Source organism: Phalacrocorax aristotelis, chromosome 8 (genome assembly GCF_949628215.1).
Source record: "Phalacrocorax aristotelis chromosome 8, bGulAri2.1, whole genome shotgun sequence".
NCBI lineage: Eukaryota > Metazoa > Chordata > Aves > Suliformes > Phalacrocoracidae > Phalacrocorax > Phalacrocorax aristotelis.
This window is the reverse complement of record NC_134283.1, coordinates 2,216,165-2,231,755: the sequence shown is the minus strand read 5'-3', so window position 1 is coordinate 2,231,755 and position 15,591 is coordinate 2,216,165. Positions and strand designations below refer to the sequence as shown.

Genomic DNA, 15,591 nt, shown 5'->3' with positions numbered 1-15,591 from the left:
GGCTTTTGGACACTCCGGCTTGGCCAGGCTGCTGTCCCACTGCTTATTTTATCAGGAAAGTTCAAGTGTTTCGGGGGTAATACAGTTCCCTCTTCCGATGGCTGCCCAGCAAAGGCTCCGCATTGTTCCTGCAGCAACATGTTTTTTTGGAAGGGATGAAATGCCGAAAGGAATGTAACTGCTGACCTTGGGCTGCAGTGGGGTTAAGGAGTGTGTGCCTGTGAGTCACTCCAGATAAGAGCCTTCCACAGCTTTTTTCCTCCAAAATAATTCTTTATCTCCTCTTTCTCACATCAACATATTTTCTTGACATCTCCCATTTGATAGCACGTGGAGGAAATGTGCTCCTCTAATTTGTTCATCTGATGAAATATAGATGCATTGTTTTCTCTTGTCCTTGGTGAGCCGGGGGGAGTCACGGCCCCGCGCTTTGGGGTCAGTGCCGGGGCTTTGGGGATGTGCTTTGGGGTCGCTACCCGGAATGCACAGGAGGATGCCCAAGCAAGGGAGCATCGCCCCGCGCATCGCCAGCGACCGCGGGGAGGAAAATCTGCTTTTAGCATCCCCCCCTCCTTGCTCCACCGGGAAGTTTGGCCGCTCGCTCGCTTCTCCGTCTCCCAGCCGAGGCCTCTCATGCTACTTCCAGCTCCTATGATAATGCGGAAAGTTGAACTGGCCCCATTACTGCGCTGCGATGGTTGCCTTGATAACGCCCCGATAATGGCAGCGATAGCGGCAGCTCGGTAGCCAATGGCTCTGCCGCTCCTCCCATTAACATTCCCCACCACGGACCGGCTCGGAGCTGCCTATCTGCTCTCCATTTCCACTCCTCCGCTAGATAAGAATGGAAATACTGACTTCATAGCTCACTGATTAAAGTGTCTGGATTTCTTGATAATACACAGATAAATTATGTTTTTCAAAAAGAAGGTAGGGAAGGGAGTGTGAGGGGAGGGAAAAACCTCCAGTCCATTTTTAATATTATTTTTTTTTTCCCTTCCCTCTTTCTGGCCGTGCCCTGTGGGTTGGAGTTTTTCTGCTCCAAAATGCCCGCCCCAGCCCGTGCCTGGGGTTGGCAGCGGGAGGGCAGAGCCCTGTGCGGTGCCCTCGTGGACGGGGAGGGTCGCGGTGGGCAAAGGATTTTTGGGAGCCACGTGGTCGGGGCGTATTGCGCATGCGGTCGCGTCCCCGCGCTGGGACGGGGAAGCTGCAGTCGGACGCCAGGGACCCACTGGCATCGTGGGGATGGTTGGCTTTGCCAGCCGCAGCGATGCCACGTGGCTGCGGCACGTGGCCGGGCTCCCAATGCCGCTGCGGCATCTCGGGTGGGCTCCGGCTGTCTCCGGGGACCGGCAGCTGGCTGGAGGGGCCTGGGGATGCTCGGGAAGCGTCTGCCTTTCTACACCCATCTCCATCCAGAGCCTCGCTGGTTCTGTGGCGGGATGCTGCCCGGTGGTGCAGCGGGGATGCTTTGGGACCCGCCTCATCCCACTGCCCCATCTGGGCTTAAAGATGCTCGCAACATCACAGCCCGTGGCCTCAAACAAGGCCGGATCATGGGAGCAGGCACCGCTCCCTTAATATCTGCTTTTCTAAGTGATCCTTGAGTTTCCTCGCTCGTCCCCGCTGGAGCAAATGGGGCTTCCAGACTTCTTGGTTCCGTGAACTGGAAAAGGTATCGACCACAAGAATCTAAGTTTGTTTCATCTAAATATAAAACTAAAGAGCAAACAGTATAAAGTTCATTTTTTAATGTGCTGCCCCATTCCAGTTGGGCTGCTCTCTTTATTTTTTTTAGAGGAACTGTGATAAAAAGCAGTGATAAAGCCAGGACTGTTTTGTGTAGGAGTCGGTATCTGCGTTATCTATCTCCCTTTTTCACTCTCCGAGCAGCTCTGTTGTTTTTTACTCTTATCTCGCTCCACCAAAATGCCAAGAACAGGAAAAAAAAAAAAAAAAGAGAGAAAAAAAAAGAGGCAGCGCAGGCACGCGCATTTGCACGGAGGCAAACTCGGCATGTGCGGAGCTGGGCATGAACGGCCACGCCGCTTGGAGTTGGAGGAAGAGGAGGGTTGGGGGTGCCGGGTGAAGGTGCTGGCAATGGAGGCCTGGTGGCCTTCGGGGCCATGTTCACCATCATCTTTGTCCCCATCCTTGTCCTTGCCTGGTGCTATCATGGACTGAAAGTCTCGGGGTGGAGCCTGAAAACTGTCCCCATTCCTCTCCCGGCAGCTTTTGGCAGCGGGATGGACCCAGCGGGGCCCGAAACTGCTTCCCACGGGGAGGGGGATGGCTCTGGCGCGGCATCTCTGGGGTAATTTGTCGCTAGATTAGCAAAGAGCTTGACCTCTGGCCTCGCCGTCACCTGCTATTGATGAGCTCCACGGGGCTGCGCCGCCGGGTGAGCGTCCACCCCCAGCCATTCCCAACTGGAACGCCTTTATTCCAGGTGGGAGAAAAAGGACCAGAACTAGGATTATTTTTTTTTTCACACAGAAAAACTCCCTTTGGCCAGCAGCAGTGGTGCAGGAACAGCAGTGGCAAGGCAGCCTCGCACGTTGCTGCCATCTCGCATGTCGGTGCCACCTTGCACGCCCGTGTGCATTTGGAGCCTGATCTTTGTGGTTGGAGTTTCTTTCCATATTATTGGGGTACCCGGCTGCTCCCCAGCCACGGGCTCACACCAGGCTTCCCAAATCCCACCCGCATCGGTATGGGGTTAACCATCTCAAACTGCCCTTGGTTGGGGATGGGGGTGGAGGGTCCCCCCAGGTTCCCCCCCGCTAAGGACCGGTCCTTCTCCACCGGCTGCAGAGGAGCCCCGCCAGCTGCCTCAGTTTCCCTCCTGTGCTTCGCACGTCTCCAGCCCCGGTCCCGCCGCCAGCCGTGAAGGCAGGACCGCATTAAGCATCACATCCCCTTCTCAGGGAGCAATCTGCTCCCATCCATCTGATGTGCCAGGGCCGGGGACGGCTCTATTAGACTCTCTCCTCTTAAAATCTACTGGGGCGTTATCGACCCCATCTGAAACGTAAAGTCACTTCATTGTCATTGTCCCTGTATTTTCTTTCTCATTATTTTCCCGTGCCCCCCGCGGCCTGTTCCCTCCCCGCCGTCCCCATCCCCGTTCCCCCCCCCCACCCCCGGCTGCTGTTTGATATGATGCGGGCTCTCTCGCTATTAGTATTAGTAATCGCGGCCCCTGAAGTGAAACAATCTCCTGTAATCTATCAGCGGTTTATCGGCCCTATCTGAGCGCCGGGAATGGCTGGGCTCGGCGATGGCGCCATGCTCGGCCGCTGATAAAGTTACAGAGTTCAGGCGGTGATGAATGTTAAGTAACTGCACCCCGCGCAGATAGGATATGGACTTGGCAGGGGGAGCAGCTCCGGCTGAAACCAATCTCTCCCCTATCAGCAGGGCTGCTTTTTCTCAGGCTCTGCTTCTCCCCGGCTCTTCTCTTCCCTGACGGTTGCGGCCGGGGGCTCCCGTGGGGCAGCGGTGCCCCGGATCGGGGAGGGATGCTCGGGGTGCTGCACCCCACGGGTGGATCGATGGGGTGTTTTGTGTCGCTGGGATGGGGATGCCAGCCTGGGTGCGCTGTTTTTGTGGTGGTTGGGATGCTGTGGGGTGCAGCCATGAGCCTCCCCCCCCCCCCCCCCCCATTAGTAATCGCAGCATCTCCTGGTGCGCACTCGCAGCATCTTCCCCTGCCATGAGGAATCCCAGCACTCCCCACCAGCCCTCATTCCCCTCATGGATAAATTAGGCCTCGATACATTATAAACTTAATAATAAATTATTATAAATACCCACCAAGAGCGTTTGCAGCACTCACGCCCCCCATCAGCAATCGTGGTGTTGCCCACCATCTCCATTCCCCCACTATCCTTTATTCCCTCCCTGGATAAGTTAGGACCAACTACTTTATAAATTTAATTATAAATTATTATAGTTCCCTCCCTCCAAGCAATCGCAGCATCCCAGCAGCAATCATGGCATCCACCACCACTTTCATTCCCCCACTACCCTTCATTCCTGGAAAAATTAGGCATAATTTAATAATAAATTATTATAAATACATTGTAAACCCCCCCTTCCACCTACCAGCTCCACAAACATGTACTTTTTTCTTGCCCTTTTAACACAGGGCAGGAAGGGTCAGGGAGAATTTTATCTGGGGATGATGGAGAAGAGCCCCTAATTAGAGATAGGTACCGCTGGGGCTGGGGCTGGCCCCAACCGCTATCGGCTCCATGCACGGGGCTGATATTTAATGTGCCGATATCCGCAGGGGGAGCCAGGCCCTGGGATGCTGCAGCCAGGCTGATAGGGGAGAAGGTTGATTTGCGCTCAGAAAGGTCTGTTTTCCTCCAAAATGGGGGTCCCAGGGAGGGAGGGGGTCTCACAAGCTGCCAGGCCCCCTGTTTTTGGAGAGCTTTACAACTTAACGCTGGATCCCAGCAGCATCAATGCAAGGGGAGGGAAAAAATAACCCGCTGAATAACGTGACCTTTGAGGACCAGCATCATTTCCCAGCCACCGAAACCTCGTTTGCCCTCAGCGGCGGCGCTTGGCATCCCTGATCCCCAGGGAACGGGCTCAGGGGCACCTGAGGTCATTGGTAGAAGTGAACATTAATACAGTCTGGGGAAAAATTGGGTGAGAAAAGGTGGGCTGGTCTCCCATCAGATACTGGTGGTTTTTGGATTTGCAGCCCAGGTTGCTCTTTGGGTGTTGCTTGCTGCCGGGCGGGCACGGCACAACCCTCGTATGAGACCCTGGGGAATCCCCAGGCTGTGCCAGATCCCACCGAACCAAGGGAGATGGTTTTGCAGCCAGTGCAAGGAAGGAGCAGGAGCAGCTGCCAGTCTCTCTGACAGCAGCTTTCCCTCCCCTTGCCCACCCCTGCAGCCCTTTGCTCACGGCTGCAAATTTTTGGGGGAAAATAAGGAGGTTTAGGGGCAGGGGCGCTGCCCAAGGAGGCGATGCCTGAGCTGGATTCCCCACATCCCGATCGCAAGGTGGTGGATGAGCGTCGTGGCAGAGCTTCGTGCACCCCGAGACCCAGTGAGGAGCTTCACCCGGCTGCTCCGGGGTTTATTGGGTGGTTGTTGTTGTTATTGTTGTTGTTTTTACTATTATTGTTTATTTTTAATTGGAAGATTGGATTCAGGGCCAGCGCGGGGATAAGAGGAGCCGGAAGGATGGAGAGCTTCCGTTGTGCTGCCCGCGTGGTCCCGCCAAGCACGGTGGAGCTGGGGATGCCCCCGGGGTCCCACCAGCAGCGGGGGGCAGGGGGGGCACCCCGGAGCCGAGCACCCCGGGCACTCGCTGCACCACGAGCTTCGAGGTGCCTCTGGGTGAGGTCTGGGGCGTGAGGCTGCCCCAAGCCGAGCTCTCGCCCTCAGTCCCCAGCTCCCGGAGCCCCCCCAGGGCGCTGCCCGGCCTTTTTATTTTTAAAAATAATAATAAATTTAAAAGAATACATTTTTGGAGCTGGATGCAAGGCGGTGAACACCAAACGGCGCGGGCGGGTCGCCCTCAGCCTGCATGTATTTGCAGTGTGGGACCTGCTTTTCTGCCACGGGGACTCCTCCTCCTCCCCTTTTTCCTCCTCCTCCTCCTCCTCCTCCTCCTCCTCCCCTCTCCAGAGCCGGTGGGAAAGTCTGGGGCTGTTGCTATTTTCTATCTGTTATCGAGGCCTCTTATCTCTTTGCTCTTGTCTGCGTGCCGGCTTTGGGAGCGTCCAGGGTCTCGCTCTTGGCAGCCTGGAGAAGTCCCCCCTCCTTTTTTATTTTCTATATTATTTTCCCTTTTATTTAATTTATTGGATAAGCGCAAAGAAACAAGGAAAGGTTTATTGTTCCTGCACTAGGAGAACCTTAATTTGAGTGACATGATCAAATCATTACCTGGGTAACGATGGGTTTTTCCTAAGGCTGGAAAAGCCCCAGAAATGCTGACCCTCCTCCCGCCCGGCCCCGCATCCCCAGCCTGCGCACGGGTGACAGGGGCACGTCGCCTCCGCTTGCTGCAAGTTTTTACAATCACTATAATTAAAAAAAAAAAAAAAGGGGGGGGGGGGGGAAGAAATCCTTCCTTGTTATCAAAAAAAAAAGGAGGAAGAAGGAGGGAGGGAGAAGAGTTAATCGTCGAAGCGGAGTATCTTGGAAGGGAGCATTTTTTGGCTCTTCCCCTCTCTGTAAAGCCAGCCTCAGTAATTCAGTTTTAAAGCATGAAAAAAGGGAGTTGATGAAATTCCACTATCAGCACTGAACCAATATGCAAAATATCTCGCCGAAAATCAAATAGCTATTATGTTTTCATTTCCATTTCGGCGTATTTGCTTAATGAAGAATAGACAGATCAGGCAAGCCGAGGGAGGCTGTGTGCGGTGATAACTGTGCAGGGCTTCCAGCAATCCCGGAGAAGTGACGCTCCGCTCCCTGCTCCGCGCTCCCTCTCCCTCGCTTGCTTTTTTTTTTCCTTTTTTTCCCTTTTTTTTTCCTTTAATATTTTTTTTTAAGCTATCCAGTAGTTGATTTAACCCACGCAGCCAGGAGCACCAGGGCCAGAGCATCCCCTGGGGGTGGGCGGGCTGGGCTGGGTGCGGGGATGCACCCAGGGACCGCAGTGACATGGTGCCGGGATGCTGCCGGCCACCCGTCGTCCCCGAAGGCACGCGGTGATGCCGCGGTACCCAAACCCCAGGCTTTATACAATTGCATTTCTACGGGGCATCCCCATCTCCCTCCTGCCCGGGGCTGCAGGGCAGGATGCGGGTGGTCTGAGCACCCCTGGGTGGGTGCCATGTGTGGTGCCCAGCCCCGTCCATCCCTCCCTGGCCCCGTCCATCCCTCTCCGGCCAGCCTGGAGGTGCCAAGCCATGAAGCAGGCGAGAGTCGGGTTAACTTTATCAGAAGCCCAAGAGCCGTGAAGGCGTGAAAGAAGAAATTAGCCTAACAATGTTTCATTTACAGCGAGAGAAACGATTTGTTAGCTGGCGATTGTTTCTGAATATTATCAGAGCCTTTTTAATTGTGCTGGAACTGAAATTAGCAGAATTAGAATAAATTGCCTTCCCTTCTCCGGCAGCCTCTTTATTCACGCTCATTGTTGTCTGCTTTGTATAGATTATGGGCTCTTTGTTCTCCCGCTGTAAATATACATGCCTGGAGTCACAGAGAGCAGCTGAGGTCTGCAGACGGTTTGTCACCACGCCGTTCCCCCTGCCCGTGTGCCGGGCTCGGCGGGGCGGTGCCGGACGGGGCACCGGGCAGCCCCCCGGCACGGCTTCGTGCGGCACGAGCCGCGTGCGCCGCTGTGTCTTCCTTTCTTTCTTGATTTCGGCGCGGATGGGGGATGCTGCGTTGCCGTGGAAACGACAGCATGGGCTGGCTGGGCTGTTCGGGGAGGGGTCTGCTGGGGCGTCCCCCTACGTGCACCCCATCTGCACCCTCCACGCATCCTTCTGGAACCCTGTGTCCCCGCCACAGTCTCCTCCAGCGGCAGCATGGCCCCACTAGGCACCCACAGTATCCCCCTTTGTCCAGGGCCGTCGTGGGTCCCCCACCAGGCAGGTGGTGCTGGGGACCGTGGGGGACGGTCTCTGGGGTCCTTCGCCCCGTTCGGGGTGGGTGCTGGGAGAGGTTTGGGTGGGAAGCGCGGGCGAGCGGTGGGGACCCCACTCGCTTCCCACGGGGGTGTGGGGCTTCTTCCCAGTGATGTCTGGAGGGGGCCTGGGCATCCCTCGGGGGACACCCTGGAGCAAGGCAGTGGCTCTATAAGTCCCCCTCTGCAAGGGGACAAGGGACCCCAGCTCGGTGCTGGACCGCAGGGGACAGGGTTTTCCCTTCCCATGGCCTGTGGAGCTGCAGGGCATCGCCTCCCGGTGCCATGCCCATGGTGGCTCCAGGAAGGGCCCTTTGCCAGACCCTAAGGCATCACCTGCTTCCTTCCCCAGCTGGGAAAACCCACTGGGGTTTTTATTCCTCCAGTTGACACCCCACTAACCACCCCCTCCATGTTTCGGCAGGTTCCCTGGCAGCGATGGAGGAAGGCGAGGACGGCCCGGTGGGGGAGAAGAGCCCCTCAGAGAGGGAGGGGGCCGCCTCGGACCGCGAGGGCTCTGCTGAGCGCGACACCTCCAGCCCGCCCGGCAGCGAAGGTGAGCCTTGCCGCGATGGCAGGGGGCTGCCCCTGTTCCTCCCCCCCACTATGGGGACGGGCTCTGCCACTGGAACAACCTGCCCGGCACGTCGGCATCCTGGGCATCATCTCTGCTGGTGGTGCAGGGTGTTAATTAGCAAACGAAGCATCCCACCCACTCATCGAGGGGTGGGCTGCTGGTTCAGCGAGACCCCCAGTCTCCCTGGGGTGCTCCATCCCTCTGGCCACCCTCCAGCTGGCGACAGGACCCTCTGGGTCAGCCTGGCCCGGGGGTGATGGCGAGCAACCGGCTGAGAGCGAGGGTCCTCCCAGGCACAGAGGGGGTCCCCGTGGCCGGCACAGGCAGGAGCAATCTCGGCTCGGCCGGGGGCAGCGGCGTGCCGGGGGGGCCACAAGCCAGGCTGCTGGAAACCAGAGGCGGGCTGCTCACCGCCATGGCTGCTAATGAGCACCATCACCCTGTATCCATTTCAGCGCCTCTCACCCGCCCCGGTGCTGAGCTGCCGGCAGCGATGGAGGGATGTGGGGGTGCAGAGTGACCCCTTGGGGTGCAAAGTGACTCCCCAGGGGCTGAGGGCGCAGGTGCTGGCACCGGCAGTGCCACGGATGGGGATGGGGGGGACGGGGCCGTTGCTGCCTGCTTCCTGCCCGCACCGCCTGCCTGCCGCCCTGCCGTGCCATGCCCCACCCCAGAGGTGGCTGCGTTTCAGGGCCGGGCTGAAACAGTCCCCAGATATCCTTTAAGTTCCTTCCTGTAGAGGTGGGGGCAAATCCTAATCAGTTAATGTTTGCAGTGCCCTTCGAGATAACCACGGCGGGGCAAGGCTGCGCCGGCTAATGGAGCTGGGCAGTCCCCGGCAAGCACCCACTGCCTTCGTCCACAAGCAGCCAGGGAGCAAAGCGTCCCCCAAAACCCGTGGTGCACTTGGAAAGGGGGTGATCCACGATAGCCGGGGCAGGGAGGGCTTGCTGGGAAACTTTGCTCAGCAGCAGGGAGAAGCGAGCGGCTCTTATCTGATGGGGGAGCCGGGCTGGGGGCGAGGGAGCCGGGAGCCCGGGCGTGGAGCTGCACCTGGCACTAGCCTGCCTCGATAAAAAGGTGATAGCAGAGATAACGCTGAGCAGCAATAACGGCCACTAAAGCTTTCAGCGCGATGGATAAAAATCGATATGCCAGGCACTTTGATTTATAGCCAAAAATAATAGGACTTTTATACCCGGTGATTGATTTATTTGATGTTAATCATTCCGCTTATCACCTGTATTAATAATCTCCAATGCCGGTGACGTCACCCCTGGGTGTTCGCTCTGGCGCCGATCGATTGGGCTCCGTGCTGGTTATCCGCCCGGGACGCCAAGGCAAACATGTACTTTGGGCGCTAATCTTCCACACTGTCATATGCAGATAGGCTTTATCAGCTGCATCTCCAGCAGCAGTTAATGGAGAAAATAATTGTTATCAAGTTGCTGTGAATACGCCACAAATAGAGCCATGACGGGAGCGGGGCTGAACCGGGTGACGTGGGGGCCCACGGTGGGATGGGAGAGTTGCGGGGGGGGTGGGGGGTTTGGGGCTGGGAGGTGGGTGCCCACCCAGGGGTGGCTCAAGAAATCGCCAGGGAGGGTGCATGGGTGGGCTTGGCTGTCTTTATGGGTCATCCCGTGGGGCACACGGGATCCCCTGGCTGGGAAGGGGGTGGGTTTGGACACAGGGGTTTTGAGGGGAATCCCCACCCCCAGGGCACATCCTCAAGGATGAACCCACGCACATCCTGGCCCCAGGGCGTCGCCGGTCTGGTGGTCCTGACTCCCGCAGGATGCTGCCTCTGAAATTCCTCGTACGTGACCTGCTGCCTTCCCTCTCCTGCTGCAGAGTCCAGAGATGCCCCGGAGAGTCCGAAGGAGTCAGAGAAGCCGGATCCTGGAGAAAACCCACAGGAGCTGGATGCCTGGAATGGGCCAGGTGAGCCTCCAGAGTGCAGCCGGTCATCCCGCTCCATGCCAGCTTCCCAGCACGACTGCGGGCTGGAGCAGCCGAGGCAGCCCCCAGACATTCGCCTCCTCTTGCAAAAAACCAGTATGAGGAAGACTGGGAGCACTGGGGACTGGGTAGGCTGCAAATACCAGCATTTCTTGTTGAAGGGGAGGTGCAAGATGATGGTTGTGGTCCCCCCACATCCCCAAGGTGCTGTTGGGACCATAAAAAAAATGATCTGGGAGCGGTGGGGATGCCTGCCCCCCGGCTGGTGTCGTGCTCCCTGGTGCGGGGAGGGTTTGGACCCGTCCTGCATTGCCCCACGCTCACGAGGGCACTTTGCAAACATCCTGGCAACCACAAGAGCGACGCTCAAGCGGTTTCATGATGGTTATCAAAACCCCAAGGAGCAAATACAACCGTCTATCTCCCTCTCGGCATCTCCATGCCGGGGCCACCGGGGCCCGGCAAGGCCGGGCGCGCTGTGTGGGTACCCCACGCCCTATCGCCCCGCTATCTCCAAACCAACCCGCTGATGGGGTTACGGTCAGGGCTCCTCTGCGCAGATTGGGTTTGCGGGCGCCTGTGCGGTGGGGACGGCACCCAGCGGGTGGATGGGGACAGGACCAGGGGGAGTTGAGACCCCCCCCGCCGAGGGTGGATGTGCCATGTTTCGTGCCCCGTTTGTGCCGCCAGCCCTTGCCCATACCCTGCTCCTCCCAGGGGAGCTCCCAGCTGGGTGATCTGGTGTCAGAGCAGCCCCATGGTGCAGCGTGTGATGGGAAGGGGTGACCCCGGTGCCGATCAGCCATTGCTTTTCAGTGATGGATGCAACTGGGGGGATCCCAGTGTGTCCCCAAGGCCACCAGTCTCCTGCGTGGGCTGGGCGATGGAGAAGCCCTGGGAAATGCCAGCTGCCAGCGCACGTGCTCCTGCAGCTGCTGAAATCCCCATGGTCCGGTGGGGAGCCGTGGCCCCGCTCCCCCTTCCCGCCCCATCCGAGGGGAAGCGCTCGCCGGTCCTGCTGATATCCCGGCCCTTCCTGCGTGCCGGGCAGGAAGGAGCTGTGAGGCCACCCCCGGCTCCTCCTTATCTGCTCCCCGGCCCTTTGCCCCCAGCACTGCCGTGCTCTCCGCTCCGCTGCTGGCATCCCAGTGCGGGGCAGGAGGGGGCTGCGGAGCCAAACCCATGGGTGTCCCCACATCCCAGGGGTCACGGCACCGCGCAGCCCCATATCCCAGCAGCACCTTCAACCACGGGCTCCCCAAAAGGGACCACAAAGCCTCAGCTCTGGCCATGCCTCCCCTTCCCCCCTTTCCTCACTGGAGTGGGCTATTTGCATTCTTTATGTAAAAGAGATTTTATTATCGCCTTCTCCCAGCCCATCTCTATTCTGGTAATTGGAGTGGTATTAATTTCTGTGTGGCTGGGAGTTGATGGCGGTCCGGCGATGCTGCAGCGATAGGGTGTTCCTTTCGCACCAACCGCCGCGATAGCCCGTCTATCAGGCGCTCTGCAGGCTCTGCACTTATCAGGGATGGAGCTGGCGAAAAGGGAAACTCTGAGCAGCCTGAATTTTCTTTTTTATCTGGCAGGATCCGCCGTATGTCAGCAATGGCAGCCGCGAAGATGCGGCGCGGTGCGGGGGGGGGGCAAGCGGGCTGCTCTGGACGCCTTTGTTTGTGCCCTGCGGGGTCTCGCCTTCCCCTGGCCCTTTTTGGGGGGCCTAAAGGGTCACAGCCCACCCCCCCCCCGTATGGCTTTGCCCTCTGGGTCTCCAAAACTGCTGCCTGCTGGGCGCCGGAGGCTCGGCGGCACGGGGACACGGTGTGCCAGGGCCTCGCCGTGGGGCTCCTTGGCCCTGCGCACCGGCGAGGGAGAAAGAGTATTTTAGTTTATCTTTGAAATGACCTTGTTCGCCGGAGGGGGCTGCCACTTGCCCGGCTGATATGCAAATCCCTGGGAGCTGGAGGCTCTAATCCTCAACTTGGGAGTCTTTACAGATGTGCTGACCCTTCGGCCGGGGCGCTGGGTCACCCCGAGTGGGTGCTGCTCCCCCACGGGATCCCGGGGTGGAGCGTGGCCATGCTTTGTGCCCACGCGTGCCAGCCGCTTCATCCTCCGGTGGGTCTGGAGAGGCGATGCGCATCCTGCCCGATTCCCCCAGACCACCCTGAATTCCCCCAACCCCTTCCCCGTGGCCCCGCCAGCAGCTCTCTGCCATGCCCCATCTTTCACATTTGTTTTCGTTCGTTCTGGAGCAGGGCTGGTAGTGGAGACTTTTGGGAGCACCTACAGCCTCCCGCTCCCCTCCCAGGGCTGTCCCCTCCCACCCCATCACTGCCCAGACAACCTGGCCAATGTTCCCAGAGGGATAAGGTGAAAGCTCCGACAAATTTCACTAACGTAGTGTTGGGGCAGGGGAATGGAGGAGAGCAGAGCCCTGCTGAGGGACAGGCTGCTCAACCGCTTTACGAGGCACTGGAGAATCCCCGCCGGGATGCTGCAGGCCCTGGGAAGCCCAGTCGGCACTTGCCTTTCTGCAAGGTGGGATGAAGCTTTTTGCTTTTGTCCCTGTGGGGACACTGATGGGCTACTAGTGGGGAAGGGATGGAGCAGACGAGGCCAAACCCAGGGTGGCTTTTGCCTTGTCCCCCCCAGCCCTGTCCCAGAAGGGCAGCGGTTGCTCCCAGGAGGTTCCTCACCCTCTTTCCTACATCAGCTTCACTAGTTGGGTCCCCAGCAAAATTTCCACCTTGCTGAACGCCCAAACCCTAGCTGCCAGCTCGTCTGTTTGGGGTTTATTTAATTGCTCCGGGGTGGTAACGATGGCCAGAGCATGGCATGGGTCCGCTTCTCCGGGGACTGGCCGTGAACCCCAAATCCATCCTCACCACCAGTCCTGCGTGTGGGGTATCGGGATGGGACAGAGCAACTTTTTTTTTTTTGGTGCATCTAATTAAAACTGCAAACTTTTTTTTCCTTTCCCCTTTCCCCCGCCTCCCCCTTCCCCTTCGCCTCTCGCTCGCCTTCAGTTGTGTTTATCTGTGCCACGACTCCTGCCTGAATAATCTCCGGCTGCCCGGAGTTTGTCTGCAAACCTCAAGGTTCATTATCGGGGCGAGCAGGGCACGGCGAGGAGGGATGGCTCGTCCGGATGGCCGGCACCGTGCCGCATCTGCCCCATCGCTCCCCCTTCCCCTCCGCCCTGGTATGTGTGGGTGGGAAAAATTATTCCAGCTATTTCTTTTTATCGCTGGGAGCCGGGCTGAGCAGCAGATAGTTGTGTTTGTGTTAGATTGCTGGAGGATGGGGAGAAGTTGGGGTTTGGGGCAGTAGCCCCCCAAGTTAGGGTGTTCTCCAGAGTCTGGGGGGTCTGTGCCTGCAGGTCCCTGCCCTCTGTCTGGGAACACTGCAGGGTGGGAGGATGCTCAGGACAATTTGGGGGCACCAGTGGGGTGAAGGGATGCTCAGACTGGTTTGGGGACATTGCTGAGGAGTGGGAGGATGCTCAGACCAGTCTGGGGACACTGCTGGAGCGGAGGGACACCCCCCTGCATGGGGCAGCACCAGGGGCTGTTGAGATGTGCAGGCAGCGTCCCCCTCCTCGTCCCCATCCTCCCTGTCCCTGTCCCCATCCTCCCCTCCGTTTTCCCTTGGGAAGGAGAAAAGTGTCTTGCGTACTTGGCGTGAGAGCCTTGAGGGCGATGCTCCTGGCTCACAGTGACTGACAGCTGTCAATCACTGCTGCCTTGCTGCTCTGCCCTGGGCTGGATCTGAGCACCGGTGAGTTGCGGGCTTGGTGCAAAGCTGAGCTCCCACCCGCCTCCTCCATCTGGGTGCTGGCCCCTCCGGGGTCCTCCCTCCCCACCGCAGACAGGCCCTGCCTGGCGGGGCACCAGCGACCCCGCCATGCGGTCCCCTCCCCTTTCCGGAGGGGATATCTGCCCTCTGCATCGGCTCCAGGGGCCCCTTCACTCCCTTTCCTCCCCACCCCAGCTTCCTGCCCCCCCAGTGCACCCCTACCCGCTGCCAGGCACCAGCCTGGGCAGAACCAGGGGGTCCCAGAAGCCCAACGAGCAGGGACAGAGCAGGGACAGGGGGTCCCTGGCACAGCCCTGGGGGAGCTGGGAAGTTTTCCTCCTTCCCATCCTCCCTGAGCACTTTCTGATGTTATTCCTAGTGCTTATTCCTGTCCCCCTCCCCATGGGCACAGCTCCCATTTATTTCCTGGGATGGGGACCCCCCTTGGGACAGGGTCCCTCTTGGGACAGGGACCCCCTCGGGGCCACATCCCAGTAGGACACAGCAACGCCCCGAACACAAATGTCCCATGGAGGCTTATCGGGACGCATCTTGCTGGGGCAGGGCACCCCAGTTTATGTGGGGCATAAAGGAAGGGCAATCCCCGGGCGACGCGTGGCACGGCCGGTGCCCGCCCTGCTGCCTGCCAGCTGTGCAGCACAGCTGGTGAGCGGGGTGCCCGGCCCTTTTGGGGTGCAGCACCTCCCAGGTGCCATCGCCCCCCTCCCCTCGCCCCCTCCCTGGCTCCCCCCCGGGCGCTGGGAGGTGCCTGCTCTGCTCTCGGAGTAGGTCACAGCTCCTCCATTAACCAGGGGCAGGGTTCAGCCCGATAAAGATTTGCTTTTGTACTCTGTCAAAAAAAAAAAAAAAAAAATCAATAAATTGCAAGCGATGGGCAGGAGTGATAAAGGCAGAAATCTCCCCTTCGCTCCCACCCGCCCCCGGGGCAGTGGGGTTCACCCCTGCACCCTAAAGCTGCGGGGGGCAAAGCCGGCAGCAGCCGAGCTCTCCCGCAACCGTCCCCCCTCCATCTGCAGCAGCTCGGCCAGAGCAACCCCAGGCTGAGCCCAAGCAAGCGCAGCCCAGCAAGGCTCGAATTTAAACCCTCCTCGCTCCTTTGTCGTCCCCAAGGCTGCCCTGATTACTCGAGCACCCGGGACGGCAAAGCCGGGATAATCTCCTTAGCCCCTTTGGAGAGATTTCCCTTTGTGAGCGGAGGTGAAGAGTGGAGATGCTGCGTGTTCACAGCTTAAGACTCTTCCCAATCGGCTCCCTCCATCTTATCGGAGCGGTGCCATCACATCATTTCGCTAGTTGAGTTGTCAGGATTTATTCCTTCCGCCGCGCGCTCGCCGCTTCTAAAAACAGCAGCTGGGGCACACGGCGGGGCCGGGCCGGGGGAGCCGGGGCTTCTCCAGCTCGGCTCTTCCCGGGTTGAAGCGGGAGAGCCACGGGAGCTTGTGGATCAATGGGTGGGTGGATGGATGGATGATGGATGGATCCATCCTCCCTCCCCCTTGGGGGTTCCCATGCCATGGGGACATCCCGCACACGCTGGGATGGCAGCAGGGACCACCAGTTCATCCCCATTCCCTCAGGCATCACCGGTGCTCCTTCGGGGGCCGTACCCAGCGCTGTGA

The 15,591-nt window shown here is 58.9% G+C and overlaps 1 protein-coding gene across 2 annotated transcripts in view; it reads left to right on the top strand.

The window, feature by feature from the left end:
• The window catches only part of ZFPM1 (zinc finger protein, FOG family member 1), a 33,519-nt gene that overhangs the window by 6,577 nt on the left and 11,351 nt on the right, over positions 1-15,591 (top strand). For both annotated transcript variants that reach the window (XM_075101192.1, XM_075101191.1), the window contains exons 2-3: positions 8,039-8,170; positions 10,046-10,135. In XM_075101192.1, coding sequence (XP_074957293.1) covers positions 8,039-8,170; positions 10,046-10,135 — 222 coding nt within the window. The remainder of the gene's footprint in view (positions 1-8,038; positions 8,171-10,045; positions 10,136-15,591) is intronic.